Below are 22,651 nucleotides of genomic sequence, written 5' to 3' on the forward strand. Positions count from 1 at the left end.
GACTGGAGAGCATGCGGATACCACTTGAAATGACCAATTACCACCAATTCATTTTCTGTCCCCTCTTTGGAACAAGTATGATCAAAATAAATGTCTTGCTATGGCGGGAAAAGCCATCATTTTTCTGAGAGGGCTCAGCTGAAACTCATTAGCAGGTGTACAGACTCTCTTCCCCCTTAGAACCGCAGTCCTCTGCCCTGACAAATGTGATGTTGGGTGGAAGCCGGCTAAGAAACCAGCTGCCTCCCTCCCTTGGACCCCTCCACTCCCAGGCAGCCCACACCTGTCCCTTCCCAACAGGCTGAGGTGACTGGAAATTGTCTTTGTCTTTGACATCTCCCTGAAAGCATCTCCTCACATGGTGCCTTTGATTCCTGTTTGTGGTGTCACCACACTTTTCATCACTAAGGACTGAATCTCTCAAGTCAGAGGTTCTCAAACTTTAGACCGCTTCAGAATCACTTGGGGTTCATTCTAAAACCTAGGCACCACCTTACCCACAGATACCGAACCAAAAAGTATACAGTAGGGTCAGATAACCTGTTCTTAACAAGATCCTACTCTGCCCAGATGATCTTAACGCCAGGGGTCTGAAACTGAGTCCCCCTAAAATGAGTTCCCCTGCCGGGTTTATGATTAACCTCTTTATCCAAAACTGTATTCCTTTTCTTGTCCTGCCCCTGTTCCCCTCAGGATTGAGGAACATCAAAGAAAAGGGGGAACTGAAACTGAGCAGGACCTTGTGAGGTCTTCCTGGATACAAAAGCCCCTCCAAGTTCCTGGTTTTGGTTTGGCCTTCCCCAAGTTCCAAAGAGGAGGCTCATGCGTAATGATTAGAACAACAGAGCCACTGGACTCCCAGTTCCTCCTGAAGGGATGCAGATAACAATCTGGTGCATATCTTTGAGTTGCTCTGCAGAAACTACAACCCCCATCCAGTGGAGGACGGTGACTACATGCTGACCACAAGCAGCAGACCCCAGACTGGTTGGAACCAGAAGGTTGATGATTAAGATTCCTGAAACATCACCCTGTTACCTCACCACCAACCAATCAGAATGTCCAGCTGATCACACACCCTGTGACTCTCACCCCTAATGTTGCCTTTAAAAGCCCTTTCCTGAAAATTATCAAGGAGTTTGGGTCTTTTGAGCTCGAGTTTCCTATTCTCCTTGCCTGTCGCCCTACAATAAACTCTGTAGTTTCCTTCACTACAACTCGGTGTCGGTAGATTGGCTTTGCTGTGCATTGGACAAGTGGACCTGAGTTGGGTTCTCCAACAGGTCCAAGAACCCCACTTTAAACAATACAGTCCCATATTCACACTTGACACCACCCTTGTCTTCTAACAAAATGGACGGCAATTTCCAGTGATTTTTTTTTTTCATAAATGCTCTCAAATCTACCCTTGTCCCATCACCTTAGCCCATGACCGTGGCCCTAGGATCTTCCCACTCCAACACAGTCCTCCTCTGGCACTAAATGACCTCAGACCTTCACTCTGATCACCTGTTTTCTCTGGTCAAAATCTTTCAATAGTTCCCCACTAGTTATAAAGTGTGAGTCTTTTATCCTTTAGCCTGGTATTCAAAGCTCCAGAAATAGCATGTTGAGGCCAAGGACATGCCGAACATAGGGGTTATCAGAAAGAAGTGACCTTGGATGGTGACTGTCTAGTCATTTGTTAACATAGTAATAAAAGAGGAATTGAGGACATTAAAGGTGTTTAAAATTGTTGTGTATCAAGAAAGCCCTGAGGCTCAGTAACTCCTGGGGAGGAACCTTCTCTCACTGCCTCCCAGGACCCACCTGATTCCCAACCCTGCCAGGTGGAGGCACCCAGGTCCTTCCTTGGAAGGTACTCATCACAGAAGGGTGACTGTTCAGTCACAACAGAGTTTGCATTCAGAAAATCAAAGTGAGCACCCAGGGAAAGGCCATGATGGGCAAGGGAAGAGAAGGCAGAAAGCAGGACAGAGAGGAATGGGGGTGAGGTACAGAGTGTGAAGGGTCCATGAAATTCCAGGCAGGAGGGTCTCAGCAAATCAGGAGCAGGCCTCTGAAGCCCATTTCCCAGCCCTGCCAATTCTAGCTGGAGGATACATGGAGAAGACTGGAACAGACCCTCTGGTTCCAGCCTCCTACTATGGGTAGAGGGATGGAGCACCCCTTCTAAGATCAGTGACACCAAAGAGGCAGATGAGAAAGTTTCCCCATCCTCACTCCAATCAGAAAGCAACCCTGAGCAGCAGAGCCCTCTCTTTCTCCCCTCCCTTCCTCCCCCAATTCAGCCAAGCCTCAACCCTGCTCACTTTCTGGACTCTCACCCTGCCAGAAAGATGATAGATGATAACAGAATCATCTATTATCCACTTGAATGTATTCGAAGGATTGGATTATCACCATCAAAACTTAATTGAGAACTTTAATACTGCTAAATATGACCATGGGCAAACGGACATTATTCAAGATATATGCTACAAAGAAAAGCATCAGCAACACTGAGTTAACGTAATTATGGTTATGAAAAACAAGTGAGAATGGGTAGTGCCTGTCTTAGGGACATTTGTGTTAGAGCTAAATAACTGTAGAGAGCCATTTTATAATGATGGAGCAGGTGGGAAAGAGTGTTTGCGTGTGAGTATGACTGCCTGTGTGGGTCTTCCTGGGATGACCCAGGGATGAATGACCCCTGGGATGACTTAGGGATGAATCTCAGCTGTCAGCGGCTACACGGCAAGTCTGATCCCTTGGGACCAAGCAATCTATCAGGGCCCTCTGAGCCCTGCACTAACTTATAAACCCCTCAAGGGCAGGATCCGTGTCTCTCTGCCTTCCCACCACTTAACATAGTGCCCAGGGCATAGCAGAGAGGCTAAGAGCATGGACCTAGAGATTCAGTGGACTTGGGTTTATAGCCTTCCTCTGCCACTAGCTGTGTGACCTTGTGTAAGTTTACTTAACCTTTCTAAGCCTCAATTTCCTCATTAGTATTGATAAGATGAGGACCAAAGTATCACCCGCTTCATAGTGTTGGAAGATTAATTAAGATAAGTGAAGTGATTAGATGCTCAATTGCTCATAAAGATGATGAATCCTGAGCTATGAGCAATAAAACTTTTATAGACATATTTAATCCCAGGAACCAGATCTCAGGGTTGGAATCCAACCACCCCTCTGATGTTTGAATCTCCTCCCCAACATACCCACCAAGTAACTAGTCAGCATTCCAGATTTTTGATGACGGCCCCCCCTCGTGTATGTTCCCTCATCTCTCTGGGACTATACCCTGAGTGAGCATTTTCCTTCTTAGATGCTTTAATCATTCCTTCTTATAAGAAGAGTTCTTTTCTAGACCCATCATCATTCCAGTCCCTTTTTTCTAACTAAGCATGCTGTTTGTAACCCAAAGTGCTCACCTTTTATTATGCAAAGCTGTTAATTGGATTATACAACCCCCAAACTGGTTTAGTATGATTAAGGGGCTTTAGTCACTACAGCAAGTAAAGGATTGAATTTATGGAGTTTTAAAAAATTACTCTCAAATCCTTTTTACACGTTCTTTGGCAGGCAAGAGCTGACACAGTAAAAGCTATAATTTTCCACGGGAGGCTCCAGAAGAACCTGATAGAAACAGGTGAGATTCATTCGTAGTACAAGAACCATGGACTTTAATGTTAATACACTCATTCAGAATGGAAAATCACTGAGCCAGAAAATTCTGACATCACTGCCCCTCCCTCGCTCACCTTTGGACTGCTTAAAAGCAAAACACATTACTTTTAAGGGAAGGCACTGGAGCCTCAAATGGGTCATGTCCCACCCACCCCACCAAGGCCACTCCTAACCCTTCCAGCCTGACCTCCCTCTATCGCTGCCAAGAGTAGGCACTCAGTCAGATTTCCTCTTCCTGTCCCCTGGCTATAACTTAGCTCTCCACTTCCTGGCCTTCCCCACCTCCGTCTCCTCTGCCTGAGCTCCAAGCACCAGTGCAAATGCCATTCCACCCACAGGGAACTTTCTCTGCTCTGATTCCACCAGCCCATTGTTGTCTTGCTTCTTTGGCCCTGAACCCAGATAGCCACGTGCCGCTCATACATCCTCGGGTATATATGTCTTCTCTTGGGCCAGAGACCTCCAACTCCTAGTACAGGGCCTTGCATACAGGTGTTCCAAAGCACTTTACCAATTTATTCTTGCACCACACGGAGGGAGAAGAAAGGGAGGCAGAACAGATGGCCTGCAGTGATACTCACAATAGTTGTTCTGGCTATGAAAAAATGGAATGGAGTTTGCATCTACTAGAAAGATCAAGACTAGCTACTCCTTGTTCTTCTCAGCAAAGTCAGGTCTATCTGGGCTTGAAAGGAGTCCTTTATTCTTGTGGGAAGCCACAGGGTTAGGAGAGAAGAACAGACAGAAGGTGGAGGTGAGCTGATGCTGTCATAGATGCTCTTATGGCTGTTGCTTAGTACTGTTCCACTCTAAACTGGAACAACAACAGGACTGAAAATTATTCCACTAGCAACACTATGGTAGATGCACTCTATCTATGCCTTTCTGCAGCTTAATGGACCCAAGTTCCAGTTTGATCCTTAGAGACTTATTTCCATCGCCTCAAAGCCCAGAGGGGAAGAGGACACTTTTTGGGAACCAAGGGAGAGCTAGCACAGGGATGATGTGTCAGGCCAATTCTGGCTGCAGATATTTAAATGGAATCTCTTATTCACTGGTGTCTATCTTTGGTTTCAACCTCTCTGCTTTAGGCAAGGTATTCTTATTTGGGAAAAGACCACCCCCAGAAATGGCAATGGGACAAGGAGTCATGTGGGGAGAGGCTGGCTGGCTCTCCCCCATCTCTCCACTAGCAGGAGTCCCTGTCTCTTTCTCTTTCTCTTCTGTCTCTCTCCCCACCTTCCTCTTTCTCTTTCTCCTCCCAGCCCAGGTATGTCTGTTTCTCTGCTCTCTGTCTTTAAATCTCTCTCCCTTTCTTTCCCATCCTCCACTGTCTGTCTCTGTCTCTCCTCTCTCCCTGTTTCAGGGTGTGTGTATGTGGTCTGTCTTTCCCCTCTCTACGTTAGTACGTGTGTGTCCCTCCTGTCTCTCTTCTGTTCTCCATCGCTATCCGCCTGGCTCTTCTCTTGTGTGGTTTTTCTGTAGGACACCTGGACTGGGAGCCAGAAGACTTAGCTTCTGGTCCTGGCACTACCATCAACTAGCTGTGTGGTTATGGCCAAGTTGCTTTACATCTCTGGGCCTCAATTTTCTTGACCCTATAGTAGGTGAGACTGAATGCTCTTCCAGGTCCCCGGCAATTCTGAGATTTTATCACTGAATGAAATGGAACTCATCAGACTCAGGAGACACCCGAGTACCACTCAAAGAGGATATGACCAAACCGAGACAATGCTGCTGCAGGATCTACTACGTGCTAGGCAGGTGCTGTGCTCATTCAGTCCAATGAGATAGGTATGTGATGGTTCCTATTTTAGAGGTGAGGAAACTGAAGCACCAGCAGTGAAGCCACTTGCCCAAGGTCCCATGGCTAAGACTTGTCAGAGCAGGATTTAAACTCAGGCCATCTGGCTCCAGAGTCCATGCTCTTATCCGTGATGCTGTATCGCCCTAGCCACCGATGCTCGCTCACAAGCTTCCCACTTAGGCTGCAGAGTAAACATCTCCAGACCCCAAATGTGCTCAAGGGTCTTGGATCCAGACTATATGGTTCAATCAATTCTCTCCTCCTTCAAGACACCAACTCTGACTTTTCACACCTCTGCCTGTAAGTGTCCCATCAACACTCTATTGCCCTGCACACCGCCTGGCAGGCTCGGGTAGCACGGACCTTTCTGTTTTCAAGTGTGTACGTCTTGTTGCCTTTCTACCTAACCAGGCATCTTGCCAGAGCCCAGTGCAGTGCTGGGCCCACTGCCCAGACCCATGCTTGCTGAAGAGCTGATGAGTACCAGGATACTTCGTAGCACTGATGGTATGTCCCCGACTCCTCTGCCCGGGCTGTTAGGAAATACCTGGGATCTTCAGACTTTCACATCACAATTCCTGCAAACAGACTGCAGCTACTCGCTGGCAGCTACTGGATGGGCTGGGAGGGAGGGTTAGATGGTGTTCAATTCACAGAAGCAGACACAGGGGGCCTCCAATAATAATTTCAACTCAAGTCAGCAAATATAAAGAGAACCCCAGCTTCATGCCAGACAGCAGCAGCCACGGCTTCTGCTCTCAAGGAGATACTGCAAAAGAAGAGATGAAGCATGCAAAATAAAAAATGATAGATTTATAAAATTCCAATAGCACTTTGACCTTTGAGTTAACATTATTGTTTGCGTGTGTTTGTGTATTTTTAAATAAAATCGTGGGAGCACAGAGCAGGGAAACTGCTTGTCCAGTCTGATTCTGAAAACTAGGAAAGGCTCCCGTAAGCCTGGGAGTCGGGAGACCAGAGTCCGAGTCCACCACTGGAACCACTGCGTGCGTTATATGCAGCGCTCTCTGAAGTGCCAACTCAGACACCGGTCAGGCATCAACGCGCGCTTGGGTGTCAGGAAGCATTTGAAACCCACACCACGTTTCACAGCCCTTGGTTTTCACATTTTTCTTCGTGCATCTGTCCCAGTGTCAGATATTTGGTGAGTGAGAGTTAGCTGGACAATGGGTGAGTGACGTCGTGCCCCCAGAAGTCACATTCACACGTCCCGAAAAGAACAATGGAATCAGTCATCCTGGGGAATTCAGTCCTCGTGGAAAATCCAAACCCCTTTACATCCACCTCACAATCTTCTACTTGCTTTTGGTGAGTGCCAACACTGTGATTCATCTTGTAGAGATGAATTGATAGGGCCTCCATTCCAGAAATGGTAATTTTTAGAGCGTGATGTAGAACAGCCACCGGTGTAGTTTTCGTTATACTTTTCCCCAGCTTTAGTGTCGATGTCACGATGGCCACAGAAGAGTCTGATAACAGCTGTTCCCAGAGTCCGCGTCTGGATGCTGCCCTCCTGATGGGGAAGTCTTTCGCCCACCCTCCCTGCAGCACCTCTGCCCCTCTCCAGCGCCCGTCCTAGTACAACAGCCATGAAAACAGCAGGGAGACAAAGAGCGCACCAAGGAAGCTGTACAATCCACGGCCCCGAAATCTCCAGAAGTCACTCGAAGTTCACTGAAGTGCTGACACCTTCTGTGCGCCTCTGGAGGCTGCCACCTAACCGTCCCAATCACAGACCAACCCTGTGCTCTCCTGTGCTCAGAGATGACACGTTGATCTGAACAATTCCAGATGGCAGGAGCAGACAACTGAGGCATTTGCTTCTCCATCCCCAGCAAGCCCCACAAGGGTTTCAGAGCTGGGGCCAGCACATAAGCAGTGCCCATCTCTCCTGAGGCTGAAGTGTCACCTCCGATGACTCATCACTGCCCCAGACGGGGGACAGGGGCTACAAAGGAGTTAGGGCAGCCCAAGAATGGGGGACACTCCTGAAGGCCTGTCTACTCCTGGGAGTGACTGCACGGTGGTGACCCCACACCCAGAGGGTGTCACGACCCCTGATAGGATGCCCCGCTCTCCTTCCAACCTGTCTCTATCACAGGATACAGTACAAGGGCCCCCCAACAACAGTTGTGAGGGGAACCAACACTCCAAAGACATGTCCAGTTGGCTCTCAATTTTCCATGTATATTTCGACAGACTTTTCGATTACATCTGGTCAATACCGCAGGAGGTGTGGAAGGAGAGTGAAATGTTATTTTATATGTATAATCTTGAAATTATGAGGTGGCCACAGAAAGGTCTGAGAACACGAGCGCTCCCACCCCTGCCTCTAACAGTGAACCAGCAGGGAGATGATGCTAAACCTTAACTTCCATCCCCAGCTCCCAACAAGTTCTCCCTCCCCCGCAGCTATCAGTCCTCAAAGAAAAGCTCCCAGGGGTCCCCAAAGAAACAGACAGAGAAGTATGAGGGAAAAAGAATGTGTCATTTCATCCAAAAGGGCATTTGTGGCAAGGCTGTCCTTTCATAGTTAGAAACAACAATTTCTTTATTATTTGTGGTAAAGAAAAATGCTATGACTCTTATAATAACGCAAAAAACAGATTAAGCCAGGAGTAACCTCTAATCACAGAACATACAATCATCAACAGCCCTTGTTTTAAATCTAGTTTCCCAAATCCAAGCTTGCCAAAGAATCCCCTAAAGGCCCTGTACCCCACCACACCCCAACCCTAGCAGGCCACCTGCATCCCTGAGGAGTGGGCACACTGTGGGTCCAGCTCCGACAGCGCTCAGATAACCCCCTAGGACCCGGAGCTGTCCAGAGAGCTCATGCCTGAGGGACTGTCAAGCTTCCCCCAAAGAAAACAATGTCATGACTGCAAGGAATTGCTGTCTCTCAGATTGAGCCTCCCTTCACAACACCAGAGGGTGAGAAGGCCTGTCTGTAAAGCTGCTTAAGTGAGAAGCATCAATTAACAAGTCCGGATGGTGTGGAGGGGTGAAGCCGGGGGCTGAACTGCCCTCCTCCCTCCATAAATCAGGCGTTCCCAGGCCTGATCACCTAGGTCAGGGACTTGTGCCACCTGCCTGCCTGCCTGAGACAGATGCCAGGCTCAGGGAAGCAGTCTGTTACCTGCTGGACGTCCTGCTGGAAGACGCAGAGCTGCAGCCGCTGGTGGAGCCGCACCTTGCGGTGCTGCCAGATGCTCTCGAGCCGCCGCTGGTGGTGCAGCACCTCATGCACCACGTCCAGCACCTGGTGCACTGCCTTGGAGTAGTTGGCTGTGGCCGTGAGGGACTCGGAGTTCCCGGGACTCAGGGGACGCTGCAGCACGTCCAGCAGCGCTTTGCCATCCTGGCTGACCTGTAAGAGGGAAAGAGGTCAAGTCCAGGGAGTAGAGGGGCAGGAGGGGCACAGGAAGGCAAGGCAAGCCCGCTGGCAACCCTGATGAGGACTGAGAATCTCAGTCCTACCAACACCCATGACAACCAAGGAGTGTGCCACCAGAGCTGCCACAGTGCCCAGCCTGCAGCCCGGGGAGGGCCGAGCACCCCAGAATCCTGAGGGAGAGGAGGTGCTGGGGCTGCAGCCAGTTGTCTGCGAGACCCCGAATCACTGTGTCCCTCCCCCTTGAATTTCAGCTTCCTGAGGGCAGGGACTCTGCCTTGTTTATCTCGTCCCACGCCTGGAAGAGTGCCTGACGCTTGGTACTTGGTAAGTATTTACTTGATAAATATTCTTTTTTTTTTTTTGCGGTACGTGGGCCTCTCACCGCTGCGGCCTCTCCCGTTGCGGAGCACAGGCTCCGGAGGCGCAGGCTCAGCGGCCATGGCTCACGGGCCCAGCCGCTCCGCGGCATGTGGGATCTTCCCAGACCGGGGCACGAACCCGTGTCCCCTGCATCAGCAGGCGGACTCCCAACCACTGTGCCACCAGGGAAGCCCCTTGATAAATATTCTGACTGACTCATTGACTAGGTCAGGCAGCAGATCTTCGTTTCAGAAAAGAAGCTGAATATAAGTTGACACCATAAACCTCTCTCCCTCTTCCGTCCTCACCTTCCTCTACCTAGCTCTAAACTTCTAGGTGTGTGACCAGAGGCAAGTTATTGACACTTAACCCCTTTGGGCCTCAGTTTCCTTGTTTGTGAAGCAGGAATAGAAATGGTACATACCCCATAGAATTGCGGTAAAGATTAAACGAGCTAACACATGCAGGGCACTTAGAAGAGGGCCCAGCAGGTACTGGCTACCAAGTCTACCTTTATCATCAGCAGCAGCATTTTTCCCTCCTTTACTTCCTTGTCATTTTCTTTCTTTTATACTTACCCTTCTTTTGCTCTCCTTCTACACAACCTCCTTTTTTCTTCTCCTGAAAGTGGTAACATCTCTGTCTTTCCAGAACACGCAGAATAAGGGAGGGACCCTTAGACTGTGGACACAACGTCCATGCTCCTGGGTTCCCCAACACTCACCCTCAGTGCTGAAACCAGTGGGGGGTGACATTCCCTGCCATTCCTCACTGGATTCCTGGCAATATTTCTGGAAAGTGGCATCATCTGATTGACACCTGTGGCTCCAGTGCTTGGCAGATTATCCAGCGAGCACGTGCCTTTCTAATTTAAAACCATGGTGACTAGGGTATTGATAGGAATTTTAAGACCCCAGATTAATCTGGTTAACAAGGAAGTCAAAGTTGGTTTGGAGTTGAAACGGCCTTTTCCTTCCAGCAAGGTCTGAAAGGAGGTGTGCTTGGTCCGAGTTAAGAAGGCAGTTTTTTCCCCTTCTAACTTGTACCAGGCTCCCAGCCTTTGAGTTTTCAGCAGAAGAGCCTTTTAGCTTGTCCTTCACTTCCACAGCAGCTTCTCACTCCTGCAAACGCTTATCTCCAACCTGTGGTGAGTTGTGCTCTGGACCTTCCAGTGAGAACATTAGTATTTTTTGATGAGCTGCTTCATAAAAGGGGTGGCAGGGCTAGTGTGTGCATGCCTGTTCACCAGACAGAAAGCAACTCCAGAGGAGCACAGCCTTGCTTTCCTTCCACAGAAGAGACAGTCTGGTCTTCACAAATAGGGTGAGGTAGGTGTGTGTGTGTGTGTGCGTGTGTGTGTGTGTGTGTGTGTGTGTGTGTGTGTGTACACGCATGTGCACTAAGGCAGTTCCTGCCAATGGCTGCATTTCGACATCATCATTAACAGATCAAGGATCTTAAAGATGTTTCCAGAGGGAGAAAAATGGCCTCTCTTCTTCTTAGTCCAACTCAGGCTATTTCATAGCACACAGGCCGGTACTCTTGCCACACCCCCATACCCCTATACACAGCCAGAACCCCTGGGTGTCCGCTGGGTTCTCACCTCTGTGTAGGCCTGCGTCACCTGCTCATACAAGGACTGGTGGTGGTGGATCGCCAGCTCCAGGTCCTGCATCTCAGACGGCAGGCCACCTTCGCTGCACATCTTGCACCAGGCGTCCACTCCCGACAGGAACTGGAAGAAGATGCCGGCTGGGTCAGTGTGGGAGCACTGGGGGCGGGCAATGGGCAGATTATGTACAGACAGTCAGATACCTTGGGAAGAAACATCAGGAACTCTGGAAGCCTTCAGAGACCACTGCAGACAGTGGAGTTTTTTCTTTAATTTTACAAACACCAACCCCAGGTAAGAAGTCAGACCCAGTACCTGTTTAGGAAGTATGGTTTCCACAAAGAAAGATGACTATTATGAAACTGCTGGGGGTGGGAGTTGTCTTCATGTTCAACAGGTTATATCCACACACTGATGATAAAATACAGGTGTGCAAACAGCTCACTACGACATGTGTATGTGAGAGCTTCTTGTCCTGTGCACACTCACAGGTACAAGTGAGAGGCAACATATAATGAAATGGGATGTTTCCACACATGTGCTTTATAGTGTGGACATTGAGCTGTGAAGAGCAGCAAAGAATGCCTCATTCAGGCCCATCAGGCACCCCAGGGAACCCGCAGAGACCATTCCCACAGAGGATGGAGATTAACACTCAAAAAGATCCCTGCTATTGGGTCAGAACCCCAAGGGGTGGGAGAGGGGAGGGCAGCTCAGCGGGACAGACTGTACTGTGTCTAGAGTGGCTCCTGGGCTGTGATATATAGATACAGATCTTGACAGACATCAAATTATTTAAAAATTAAAATTAACAACTGTGGGAGACTATGGGTCTCCATGCACAAAGGGTGAGCTAACTGAAATCACTCAGATTTATTGGGTGGAAAATACACCTCTAAAATGCAAATCATTCTTCACCCAACAGTCTGGAGTGGTTCTGTCTGTGATTCTTCTTGCCTGGGTGCACAGCTCCATTTAAATTAATTGCCTAAATACCTTTATATCTCATTGCCTAGAACAGCCCATCTGAGGACAATAAAGAGCTGCCTACATAAATGCATTGAAAAATTAGCCTTGAATCCACTGTTTGCATGCGTGTGTGTGTGTGTGTGTGTGTGTGTGTGTGTGTGTGCTTTCCAGCTAAAAAGAAGCATGGTTAATGAGTTTCCCTGAAGGACTGGCAATACCCGAGAAATTGCATTAAAAAATAGATACAAATAAAATTGCTTCTCATCTAAACTAATCCAAGTCAGGAAACAGCAAACAGAAGCTGAGTCCTCCAGTTACTCTCAATCCGGGTACTGCGCTTCTACAACTGCCTGAGTCCCCCTCTGGGTATCGCGTCAGCTTTCAGTCCTTAGCCACCTGGCTGTGGCAGTGGATCTTTCATTCTGTATGTTTTTGATCGCAGTAAGCCGTCTCCTAACGATGCTGGCAGAGCGCTGGGTGACACCCAGGATCAGGCTGCATGTGCTTGCTAATACCTCAGAAGCTGCTTGCTCCACCAACAACCATTTCATAAAGGAACCTGGAAGTAACTTGACAGTGTGTGTCAGTCGTGGGGGGAGCACCTCTTCAAGGTCTTTGGGATTTCTTTGTAATACTCTAACCAGAGTCCTATAGTGGATCCCACGAAACGGTCATCTCGAGGAGAGAAAGACAGAGACAGAGGGAGGCACTGAACCTCCCTTGCCAATCTGGAGAAACCTTGAACAAAGCGTGCAAATAATAGGTTGAAGAGAGGACAGGAGATCAGACGTGAATATTCTCAGGTACTACCACCATCATCTTAAAAAAACAACAACAACAAAAGGCTAGATTCCTCTCAATGTGTAGGGCTGCTCTTGACTTATAACACAAGTACTTTCAGTCTTTGGGAAGGTCTCAGATGGAAACAGACACAGGTGGAGGAAATACAAAGACACCAACAGATCTTTGGTGATGTCTACCATTTAAAAAACACACTAAGCACCTAATGTATTCCATCTCTAATCCCTGTAACAGTGCTGTGAGATTTATGATCATCCCCACATTACAGACGAGGAAACAAGCTCAGAATGTTGAGGTGACCTGCCTAAGAGTTAATGATTAGAACTTACCCGTGTCTGGCATCAAAACCTAGACTCTTTATTTCTTTCTTTTTTTTTTTTTTTGTGGTACACGGGCCTCTCACTGTTGTGGCCTCCCCCGTTGCGGAGCACAGGCTCCGGACGCACAGGCTCAGCGGCCATGGATCACAGGCCTAGCCGCTCTGCGGCATGTGGGACCTTCCCGGACCGGGGCACGAACCCGTGTCCCCTGCATCGGCAGGCAGACTCTCAACCACTGCGCCACCAGGGAAGCCCGACACCTAGACTCTTTCAATTATTCCATGCTGCCTTCCATGTTAGGTGGGTAACAGAGGAAGAGTTTTAAGGTATAACCTTGTGTCTGACTCTGTGTTATCTGTGAGCTATCCAAATGTCATACAAAGAAAGAAATTTAGGGGTTAAGACCATAGGCTTTAATGTTAGACACACCTGATCCCAGATGCCTATTGATTAATTGTGTGATTTTCACAAGGGTATATTAATAAACTTTTAATAAGCAGCATATATGTGTGTATGTAATACACACACAAGTGTTATAAACTTTACTGCTATAAAAGATGTGTAGCACATAATTTACAAAGAATAATAACACATAGAATGCTTATGATAAATTCCATGTAACGAACTGATTCCCACATATGCTTTTGTTTGTAAACAACAAACTTATATAGTTCCAACACAAAAGCTGGTTGATATTTTCACTTTTGTTAAGATGTAAGACAAAAGTGAAAAATACCTGGAGACTTATGTCAGAACATTACTCATTCATCAGTGATTTTAAGTGACTTCTCTGCTAAATGCAATAATAGTTTTTGAATATCAGAAGAATATTTCCTTGATTTTGTGTTCTATTCACAATGCAACAGCTATACACAGGGCACATTTTTAGGCTTAATCTGCATTTTAAAATATTTCCTCTCTCATTTTCTTACGATTCTAGACAATCAATAAAACAACAAATCAAGCCCTGGTTTCTAACACTTGATGATTTCCATGGTGTAAAACTTTTATCTTGCCCTATTTCAGGCTACCATTGCAACATCACCAAATATGTAGTTGGGATGAGGTGATCAGTCGCACACAACTGTATACTATTACTACAGACATAAATGTTGACAAAGAGACAAATGGTAACTCTTGCTGGCTTTGCTTAACATTCAAACAGGAAGGAACCCAGAGCCTATTTACATTCTGCTTAGTAGTTTATTGTTGTGTGTGTGTGTGTGTGTGTGTGTGTGTGTGTGTGAGAGAGAGAGAGAGAGAGAGAAAGAGAGAGAGAGAGTGTGTGTGTGTATAACACAGAAATAATCTCAAGAACATAGAAAATAATAAAATCTAGTAAAATAATTGAAAATGATGAGTTTTGAGTATTTATTACCTTTGCTTTTAATGTGATATATTTAATTTAAATTTATATAGTTTAAAGTAATGGCTATGTTTAACAACCAGCTCATAAAATTCCTGAAAATGTAACCATTGGCTCTCCCTAAGCTGGTTAGAGTCAGCTCCTGCATGCCACTGGATCTCAGGCAGCTTACTTAATCTCTCTGAGCTTCCCTGCTCCTCTCTGTAAAATGGGTTAGTAATGTCACTGGCCAATGCCAGTAAGTAAATGGCAATAATTATTATTTCTGTTCACTGTATTATTATTACATTATTATTATCCACAGCAAATGCTTCATGTAAAATTATTTTCCCCCTGTTCTCAGCACTCAATGATCAGTTTAGTTTCACCCCTTTGGTCTATGCTTATGGAATGCAAACTAAGCAGTCAACACACACACACACACACACACACACACACACACACACACACACACACACACACACACACACACACACACACACACACACACGTCCAACAATAAACTACTAAGCAGAATAGTTAGCTCTGGGTTTCTTCCTGTTTGAATGTTAAGCAAAGCCTCCAAGAGTTACCAATGTCTCTTTGGGTACACAGGGGCCATGACAGTACTAGAACATGGGCTGTTGTCAAAACTACTCAGCACGGTCTTTGGTGTTTCAAAAAGAGAGGAGGGTCTCTCTATACCTCAGTGTATGTCCTCCCAGCCTGCCCTGCCCTGCCCCTGCCCCTCCCACCACCAGAGGCCACAGCAGCTCCCTTGGCCTTACCTGCTCAGCCTTCTGATGGAACACAGCAGACATGGCGAGGATGGTGCTGCGCTCATCCAGAGCGGCCGCGAAGCTCTTCCACTCCTGGTCCAGCTGCGTGGAGATCTGCTTGATTTGCTGCGAGGCGTAGTGGCCGGCCTCTGAGAGGCGGGAAGCCACGGACATGATGCGGTTGATGTTGACATAGGCGTTCTGGGAAGCAAGGGAGAGCGGGTGCTTAGTGGGGCAGGCTGAAAAGGCACCCACAGAGCACCCTGGGCTGGGGGAATACGTGGGGAAGGAGGCTACCCAAAACAAAAAGTTTGAGAGAGGCCAGTATCGGCCACATTAACATATCCCTTTTGAGCCCGAAGGAGGTCTTTGTTTATATTATGACATTTCAGCGGATGGCAGGTACAGTAACTGAGCCCCTTCATTTTGAGGACCAGCACAGTTTTTGTGCCAACTATTAATGCCCACGAATGCAGTCACTTTACATGGACTACCTTAATGATCCTCATGATCATCTTATGAGGTCACGCCATGGGGACAGCACGGTACTTCCAAGAGTTTCTCTCCGGAAGCAACGGCTCAGACCAGGGCAAAAGCCTGAGGAGGCAAAGGCACCTCTCTCAACTCAGGAGAGAGCTGTACCCAGGGCATTACTGCCAACTACAACAGGGCAGCAGTGCTCACAAAGAGGGCAAAGGACACACGTCACAGGATGACCACACATCTTCCTACCACTAAGTGAAGACTTTGCTGCCCCCTGTTCCTACCCCCACCAAGAGAGCAGGTGAATAAATAAATAAAGAGAGCGTACGAAGCCACAATATCCACGCTTAAAGTAAGATCTGTGGAGCCCTTTCTTATCCCTACGTGACTTAGGAACATCTCCCCACCTGACCCCAAAAAGGCATCTGTGGGGCTCTCCTGGCCCTGCTGACTCCTCTCACCCTGTGTTTTGTTCACATTCCTTCCCATCTTTGATTGCCAATTAAAAATTCATGACCATGTGTGTCATTCCTTACTAGGCCAGCAGAAAACTCTACAGGAGGAAAGAAGACAAAAAAATCCACAAACGCACAAACAAAGACAGTAGTGAGCATGATTATTTTTAACTGCTCCCTCCTATTAATTGTCGGAGGTGTCAAAACAATCAAGTAATATTGTAGCACCTACAGGGAGTTATTCTGACTCACACAATGTCTGTCTGAAGGAGGACTAGGGTGGCAGGTTGCTTGCACACCTCTGTTCTTTGTTATGAATCTTCTGATATGATAATAAATATTCTTCGGTAACGGCATTTTCTCTTGGCTCTATTAGCTCAGCGGTAGTTCATTAATAATGGGTAAGTTTAATGAAGGTTCTTTATTTTCCTTTCCCTCTTCCCTCATGGTCCGCATTCATGTTCGCTGTCCTGACCTCAAGCACTCCATCCCAAACCTGAGCCAGGTTGATAAGGTCTCTCTTCATTTAAAAGGTCTCTGTGGAAGTTTAAGAGGTTAAGTGAAGCACTTGAACACAAATCCATCCTGATGTCTGATGATCCCCATGCGTAACCTCTTTCTTTAGTCTGGCCTGAGACCTTTCTGACTAGTACGTTTCCTTAATAGAACTAGAATATTACTAACTCTTATTATTTGAAATAACTATCCTTCAAAGACTTAGGAATCATTATCAGTCCTGTTTTCTGAGTTAGGACCCAGATTCTTCTTAAAATTAAACTCTATTTATAGAACTGACAGAAAAACCAACTCTGAATTAGAAATAGAAGGAAAGAAACGGGGGGATAAAAGACATATACTAATTTTAATAGCTCTGTCTTTTAAGAGACTAACATTAGGATTTCCACCAAATTTCCTGCTTGGGTTCCACCCAAAGCAGACCTTGAAACAAGGATTTGGGGCAGACTGTTTATTTGGGTGTGATCCCAGAAAGCACAGTGAGGGAGTAGGCAAGTCAACGAGGGAAGGGAGGCAAATAAAGAAAGGATGTGTCCATTAGTGGATTACTGCTGTGAGCATTTGGGGGTCATCTCTCCTGAAACCTTTGAGGGACTGCGTAGAACACACGTCTGAGCATCCCACTGGGAGATGAGGGATCTGGGGTATTTATGCACAAGTCCCATCACTCATGGTTGAAGGTCTCTCCTGGAGTTACTCCCTGGCATTTCCAGCCTGACCTACACACAGGCCAAGCATAGTCCCCAGGTCAGAGAGTGACCATGGGCAGAGAAACACAGGAAGCTGTCGCTGTGCATGGGAACGGTCTGCAGATGACCCTCGGGGAGGACTGAGGGGATATGAGTGGGACAATGGCAGCATCTAGTAAAGCTGCCCTTCCAAACTGGATTTGAATCCTGGGAACCCTCCCCACGCCACACACATTTCTCCAACTCTATCTAGTGTGGTTGGGTTTTCCTGTCATGGGAAAGACCTTCGTATCCTTTGGCCAGAAGGGAAGCAAGAACAGCAATAAGACAGGGTGTGGCCTGTCCCCGGGGTCTCTCGTGTGCATCTTATGGTTGCCTGGCCCTTTGTCATCACTGGCTGTTTATACTCTCCCCCCACAGGGAAGTTGGGGAGGTGCGTTTCTGCTCACTTTTAGGAAGAACTTTCTAGCTATTAGAGATGTTGAACTGTGGCTGCCTCTGGAGGCTGTTAACACCTTGTCACTCCTTCAAATATTTATGGAGAGTGGGCCAGGCTTTGTGTTGGGGGCTGTGGGAGATCAAAGACAAAGAGGAAAGAGACAGGATTCCTGCCCTCAGGGGCTCACAGCTGAGACTTAAAAAGAGTCCTCAAATAACTGTAATTTAAGCAAAATGAAGTAAGTGTTATGACAGAGGTAGAGGCAACTCGCAGTGGGGATGCAGGGGGAAGGGATATGAACCACTGGCAAGGATGTTGAGAAGGGGCTTCCTGCACAGAAGGGGGTGGTGAGGTTGGCAGTCCTCCAAGGCCCCCTTCAACCCTTAAGCCTGTGATCATAAATGAAAGCTAAAAACAAACAAACAAAAAAAGACCACAGCTTACACTTCACATTCTAGAGACTAGCACAGTAAATGCCTTTTTGTTTCCTTATCGGTGGGCAGAGAGATGTCTTACTAAAGCTAACAAATGATTACACTTCACACAAGAAGTAGAGGCAGTATTCCTCACAAAAGAGGGACAAGTATAATGTTGACTCATGAATTTGCTCACTGTGCTTCTCTACAGCCCCTTTGAAGAACAGCAAAACGCTGCAGGCAAGTCACATGGCCCAAGTTCATCATCACCTTCTTTATCTCCCTCCAGCTTAGAACCTGAGACAAATAGGCAGAGAGATTCTAAACTGGAGTCACAAACCAAATGACAAGAGAAGAATGGCGGAGAAGGTCTCACATGACTTAAAAGGACAGAGCAAGGTTAAGAATCCAAATAAACAGGGTGCTTAGTCGTTAGGCACAAATGACACGTCTTGGCCTTGGGTCAATCCCTCTGTGTAGTTTTTCTGTGTCACTGTTTATGCCTCTGTTAAAGAGCACCTGGGACTCCCGTCTGTCCTGGGGACATGGCCAGGGGGAATGCATATTTTGACTCTTCATGGCCTTTCCATTTTCTACCAGCTGCCTCCTCTACGCCCTCCCACCTGCCGGGCTCTGCCGTTCTTCCCTGCCAGCCTTCAATGCCCTTCCAGCTGCAGAGCTGTCCGTCAGTCGAGGGCATCAGCGTTGCCGGGTCAGGAGTCAGATGTGAGTTCTCGTCCAGCCCTGGCACTCGCTTAAGATGTCACTTGCCTCCTCTGTGCCTCAGCTTCCTCAGCTGTAAGATGAACTAAAGATCTCAGACATTCCATTTCTGAGTAAGCAGTGTCCAGTGTCGGCGCCATATAACCAGGCCTCCAGGTGTACCCTGTTCATGGAGGGCACGCAGATGGAACGTAGAGAGAACTTAGGCGGTCACCGTCTTCTTCTGTCTCATCTCCAGTGCCTGGGGGAATACTGACTAAATCTAGACCTCATTCTACGGAGGAGGTGGGGCATATACTGAAGCAACAAGGGAGACAAAGCTGTCAAGTGTCCACGTGCAATGGGATGGTTTTAAACAGAAGAGGAACGTGATCTGGTTTATGCTTTCAAAAAACTGCTCTGTTCACTAAAGGGCTGGCAAGGGGACACCTACGTGGAGTGAGACCAAGAAAAGCAGTGCGGCCCACCCCAGAGGGACATGTAGCCCAGCCTCGGCTGTCCACATGCCTCAGCCCCTCAGCCCAGCTCTGCTTTCTGCACTGTCGTGCCAGGGCCACAGCTCGAGCTGGGTGACCAAGGGCCAGCTGCTCCCCTCTCCCTCTTCTCTGCAGCCCCTTCCCCTGAGCCGAGCTGCCTAGACTAACCAGCTTCCCTGGTCAGAAATTAACAACATGACTAATAATTCTAGCTTAGTGAGTATCTTCTTAAACTCTTACCTCAAAACTGCTTTATGAATTTAAACCCCTCCCACCATATCAGTGCTGCTATTATTATTATCATTATTCAAAGTATTGCACTGTCCAAGGTTTAAACACGATCTACCCTGCAGAATGCCATGCACCTGCAGCCTGACCTGCTGCATCCTCCATCCCACCCTATCTGCCCTCAAAGGCTCTCCTCCGATCATTTCGGTCACAAATAGGAAAAATAACTAAATTCCAACAGAATCGTCCTAACTCAAAACCCTCTCTATTTACACCCTGTCCCCACTTTTGTTGCCTACAAAATTCTCTGTTTTCTCATTTCACTCCTGCAGCCATTAAGTGGAGATCACAGGATGGATGGCTAGACCCTTCTCCTGAGGTCTTGTCTCCTGCTGTGATTAACTGAAATCTATGGAACAAAGTCATTCTGCTGAAAGAACGATTTGGCAGAATCTTTTTTTTTTTTTTTTTAACCCGGCTGAAGCTTGATGAAAGTTTTCAGCCCTGCCAAAGGCTCTCACTTTGAACCTGGCTCCTGGCTGCCCCGACTGGCTACAAAAATATGCAAAGTTTCTTGCAAGATAATGATAACTCTCCACTTAAAAACCCAGCTAAATTTTCTCTTTAAATGTAGTCTCTAATGTGGTATACTCTGAAAGAGACACTGGCTCTTCTAGAAAAAATCATTTGATGCAAGCTATCATTTTGGTAACCTAGGGTCTGTGTCAGGGGCTGATTGTAAGAGCAGATCCTTTCTGAGTACATGTATTATTTGAATCCCATTCACTTCACTCCTAAAATAAGGAGTGAATTTTACACTCCTGTGGTTGTAGGTCCCCACCCTGAATCATAAACTCCCTCCTGTGGGTTACATGAGATAACATAAAGCATCCGGTCAGTTGCCTGGCATATAACTGATAACTCAAAGAATGTCATATCTTTTCCCACATCCAATTCCAGCACATTGGTGTTAACTCTCCAAGTTAATTGCAAACCAAATCAAAGTATTAGTAAAACAAAAGAAAAATCTATTAACTATTCCAACTAGAGACAAATATTCCAATGAGTCCAGAGTCCCACTGTACTTCACAGAAAGCTTGCCACAAAGTCCCCTACTCTTCCTGAGGAACACTCCCTTGCACAGGGGCCTGCCACATGGGCCCGCCACATGGGCCCAGCCCCACATCAGGCAAAGCTGGCCTAGCTGCCTGTCAGGCCACTGCCCTGCAAACTACAGCCTCTGTGTTGGCAGATGCCCTACCCCTAGGATTCAAGAGTCTAGGGCCCTGAACTGTGCACAGGTCTGTCTTTGACCCAGAAAGATTGGAGAGTTCAGAATCAGCCAGTGACTAGCTCTGTGATCCATGCCCTTTCAACCTTAAGTCAGAAAAATAGAGGCCTTTGTCTCTTGGGATAGCCTTCTTAAGGTGTCTCCACTACCTTGACATGTGTGAGCCACACCCAGAGCACCCAGAAGTGGGAATGTCCCATGTTCACACAAGGGGACAGATCCATCTCCTTATCACTGGCCGTACTGCAAAAGGTGGCCGAAACCTCCTCCCCAGGCCAGGCGTGGCGGCCCGTCACTTTGTTGTCCAGGGGGGACGTTTCTCCTCCTCACCTCCAGCACAGCAGAGGGGAGTCACTGAAGAGCTGTCTCATCTCTGCAAGGAATGAGTCCTGGGCACAGGGTTCTCAATTCCATTCTGCACAACGGGGCTGCAGCTTTTAAATTATCCTCATGAAAATGGAAGTTGTGTTCTGTCAGATCATCACAGAAGGTGAGGTCAACTACCACAGAGGGGCCACTTTCCTGAAAGCGGCTCAGTCCTCTAGACAAGCCCTGGAGACCTTGTCTCTCCAAATCCAAAACTCCAGGGAGGGAGGCCAGGCAAACAACCGGCCAAGGGCCAGGGTACTCAGCAAAATCATTTGGGTCAAATGCAAAGTGAATGTTAAATCAAAATGTGAACTATAAAATACATAAACAGTACAGCCTCAGCTGAGAAAAATATTATGCAAACCAGGGAAGCACACCCAAAGGTTACTGAACGCTATTTTGTACTAAATATGCATAGTGGCAGCGGGGTTGAGGGGAGACTTTTCTTTAGGGTCTTTTTCTCATCTTAATTCTCTTGTGTATAGAGAAGCTTTTTAATTTTATTTATTTATTTATTTTGCGGTACGCAGGCCTCTCACTGTTGTGGCCTCTCCCATTGCGGAGCACAGGCTCCGGATGCACAGGCTCAGCGGCCATGGCTCACGGGCCCAGCCGCTCCGCGGCATGTGGGATCTTCCCGGACCGGGGCACAAACCCGTGTCCCCTGCATCGGCAGGTGGACTCTCAACCACTGCGCCACCAGGGAAGCCCTAGAGAAGCTTTTTTAAAAAATAATTTTGAGATTTTATATATATATATAAAAATATATATACACACACAGTAATTGAGGTAAAATGTTCTTAAAACTATACAGAGGAAATATACATTATTTTATCCCCCAGCCCTTTCCCTCCCCAGTCAAAACACCAAATGTCTATGAGTGATGGAGCTAAGGGAGAATTTATGTTCAACCTTCTAATTTTATCAAACTCATTCTCTTTACTGACACACAAAGGTTGTTTCTAGTTTTTGCTTTTGGTTTTTTTTCCCCCTCTACAAATAATGCTAGGGGTTGTAGTTTATTTTTAATGGCCAAAAAGTTCGTTCGGTTAATGAATACATTGTTCAATAAAGTTCTTGGTGAAAACGAAAAACGTCTTTATTTTTACTTAAAACCGAATGAACTTTTTGGCCAAACCAATAATAGATTTGGTATTTAAAATATTTTTTAGTTTTAAAAATTATTTTAATGTGTCTTTAATTTTTTTTAATTTATTATTATTATTTTTTGTGGTACACAGCCCTCTCACTGTTGTGGCCTCTCCTGTTGCAGAGCACAGGCTCCGGACGCGCAGGCTCAGCGGCCATGGCTCACGGGCCCAGCCGCTCCGCGGCATGTGGGATCTTCCCGGACCGGGGCACGAACCCGTGTCCCCTGCATCGGCAGGCGGACTCTCAACTACTGCGCCACCAGGGAAGCCCTAATTTATTATTATTATTATTTTATTTTATTTGTTTATTTTTGGCTGCATTGGGTCTT

The 22,651-nt window shown here is 47.1% G+C and overlaps 1 protein-coding gene across 8 annotated transcripts in view; it reads right to left on the reverse strand.

Moving 5' to 3' along the window:
* LOC137225116 (kalirin) overlaps nt 1–22,651 on the reverse strand; it is a 460,124-nt gene that overhangs the window by 167,732 nt on the left and 269,741 nt on the right. For all 8 annotated transcript variants that reach the window (XM_067738655.1, XM_067738652.1, XM_067738654.1 and 5 more), the window contains exons 7-9: nt 15,096–15,287; nt 10,864–10,995; nt 8,643–8,873 (exon numbers count right to left, since the gene is read on the reverse strand). In XM_067738655.1, the coding sequence (XP_067594756.1) occupies nt 8,643–8,873; nt 10,864–10,995; nt 15,096–15,287 (555 nt within the window). The remainder of the gene's footprint in view (nt 1–8,642; nt 8,874–10,863; nt 10,996–15,095; nt 15,288–22,651) is intronic.

The sequence above is a fragment of the Pseudorca crassidens genome, chromosome 5, assembly GCF_039906515.1.
Source record: "Pseudorca crassidens isolate mPseCra1 chromosome 5, mPseCra1.hap1, whole genome shotgun sequence".
In the NCBI taxonomy this organism is placed as follows: domain Eukaryota; kingdom Metazoa; phylum Chordata; class Mammalia; order Artiodactyla; family Delphinidae; genus Pseudorca; species Pseudorca crassidens.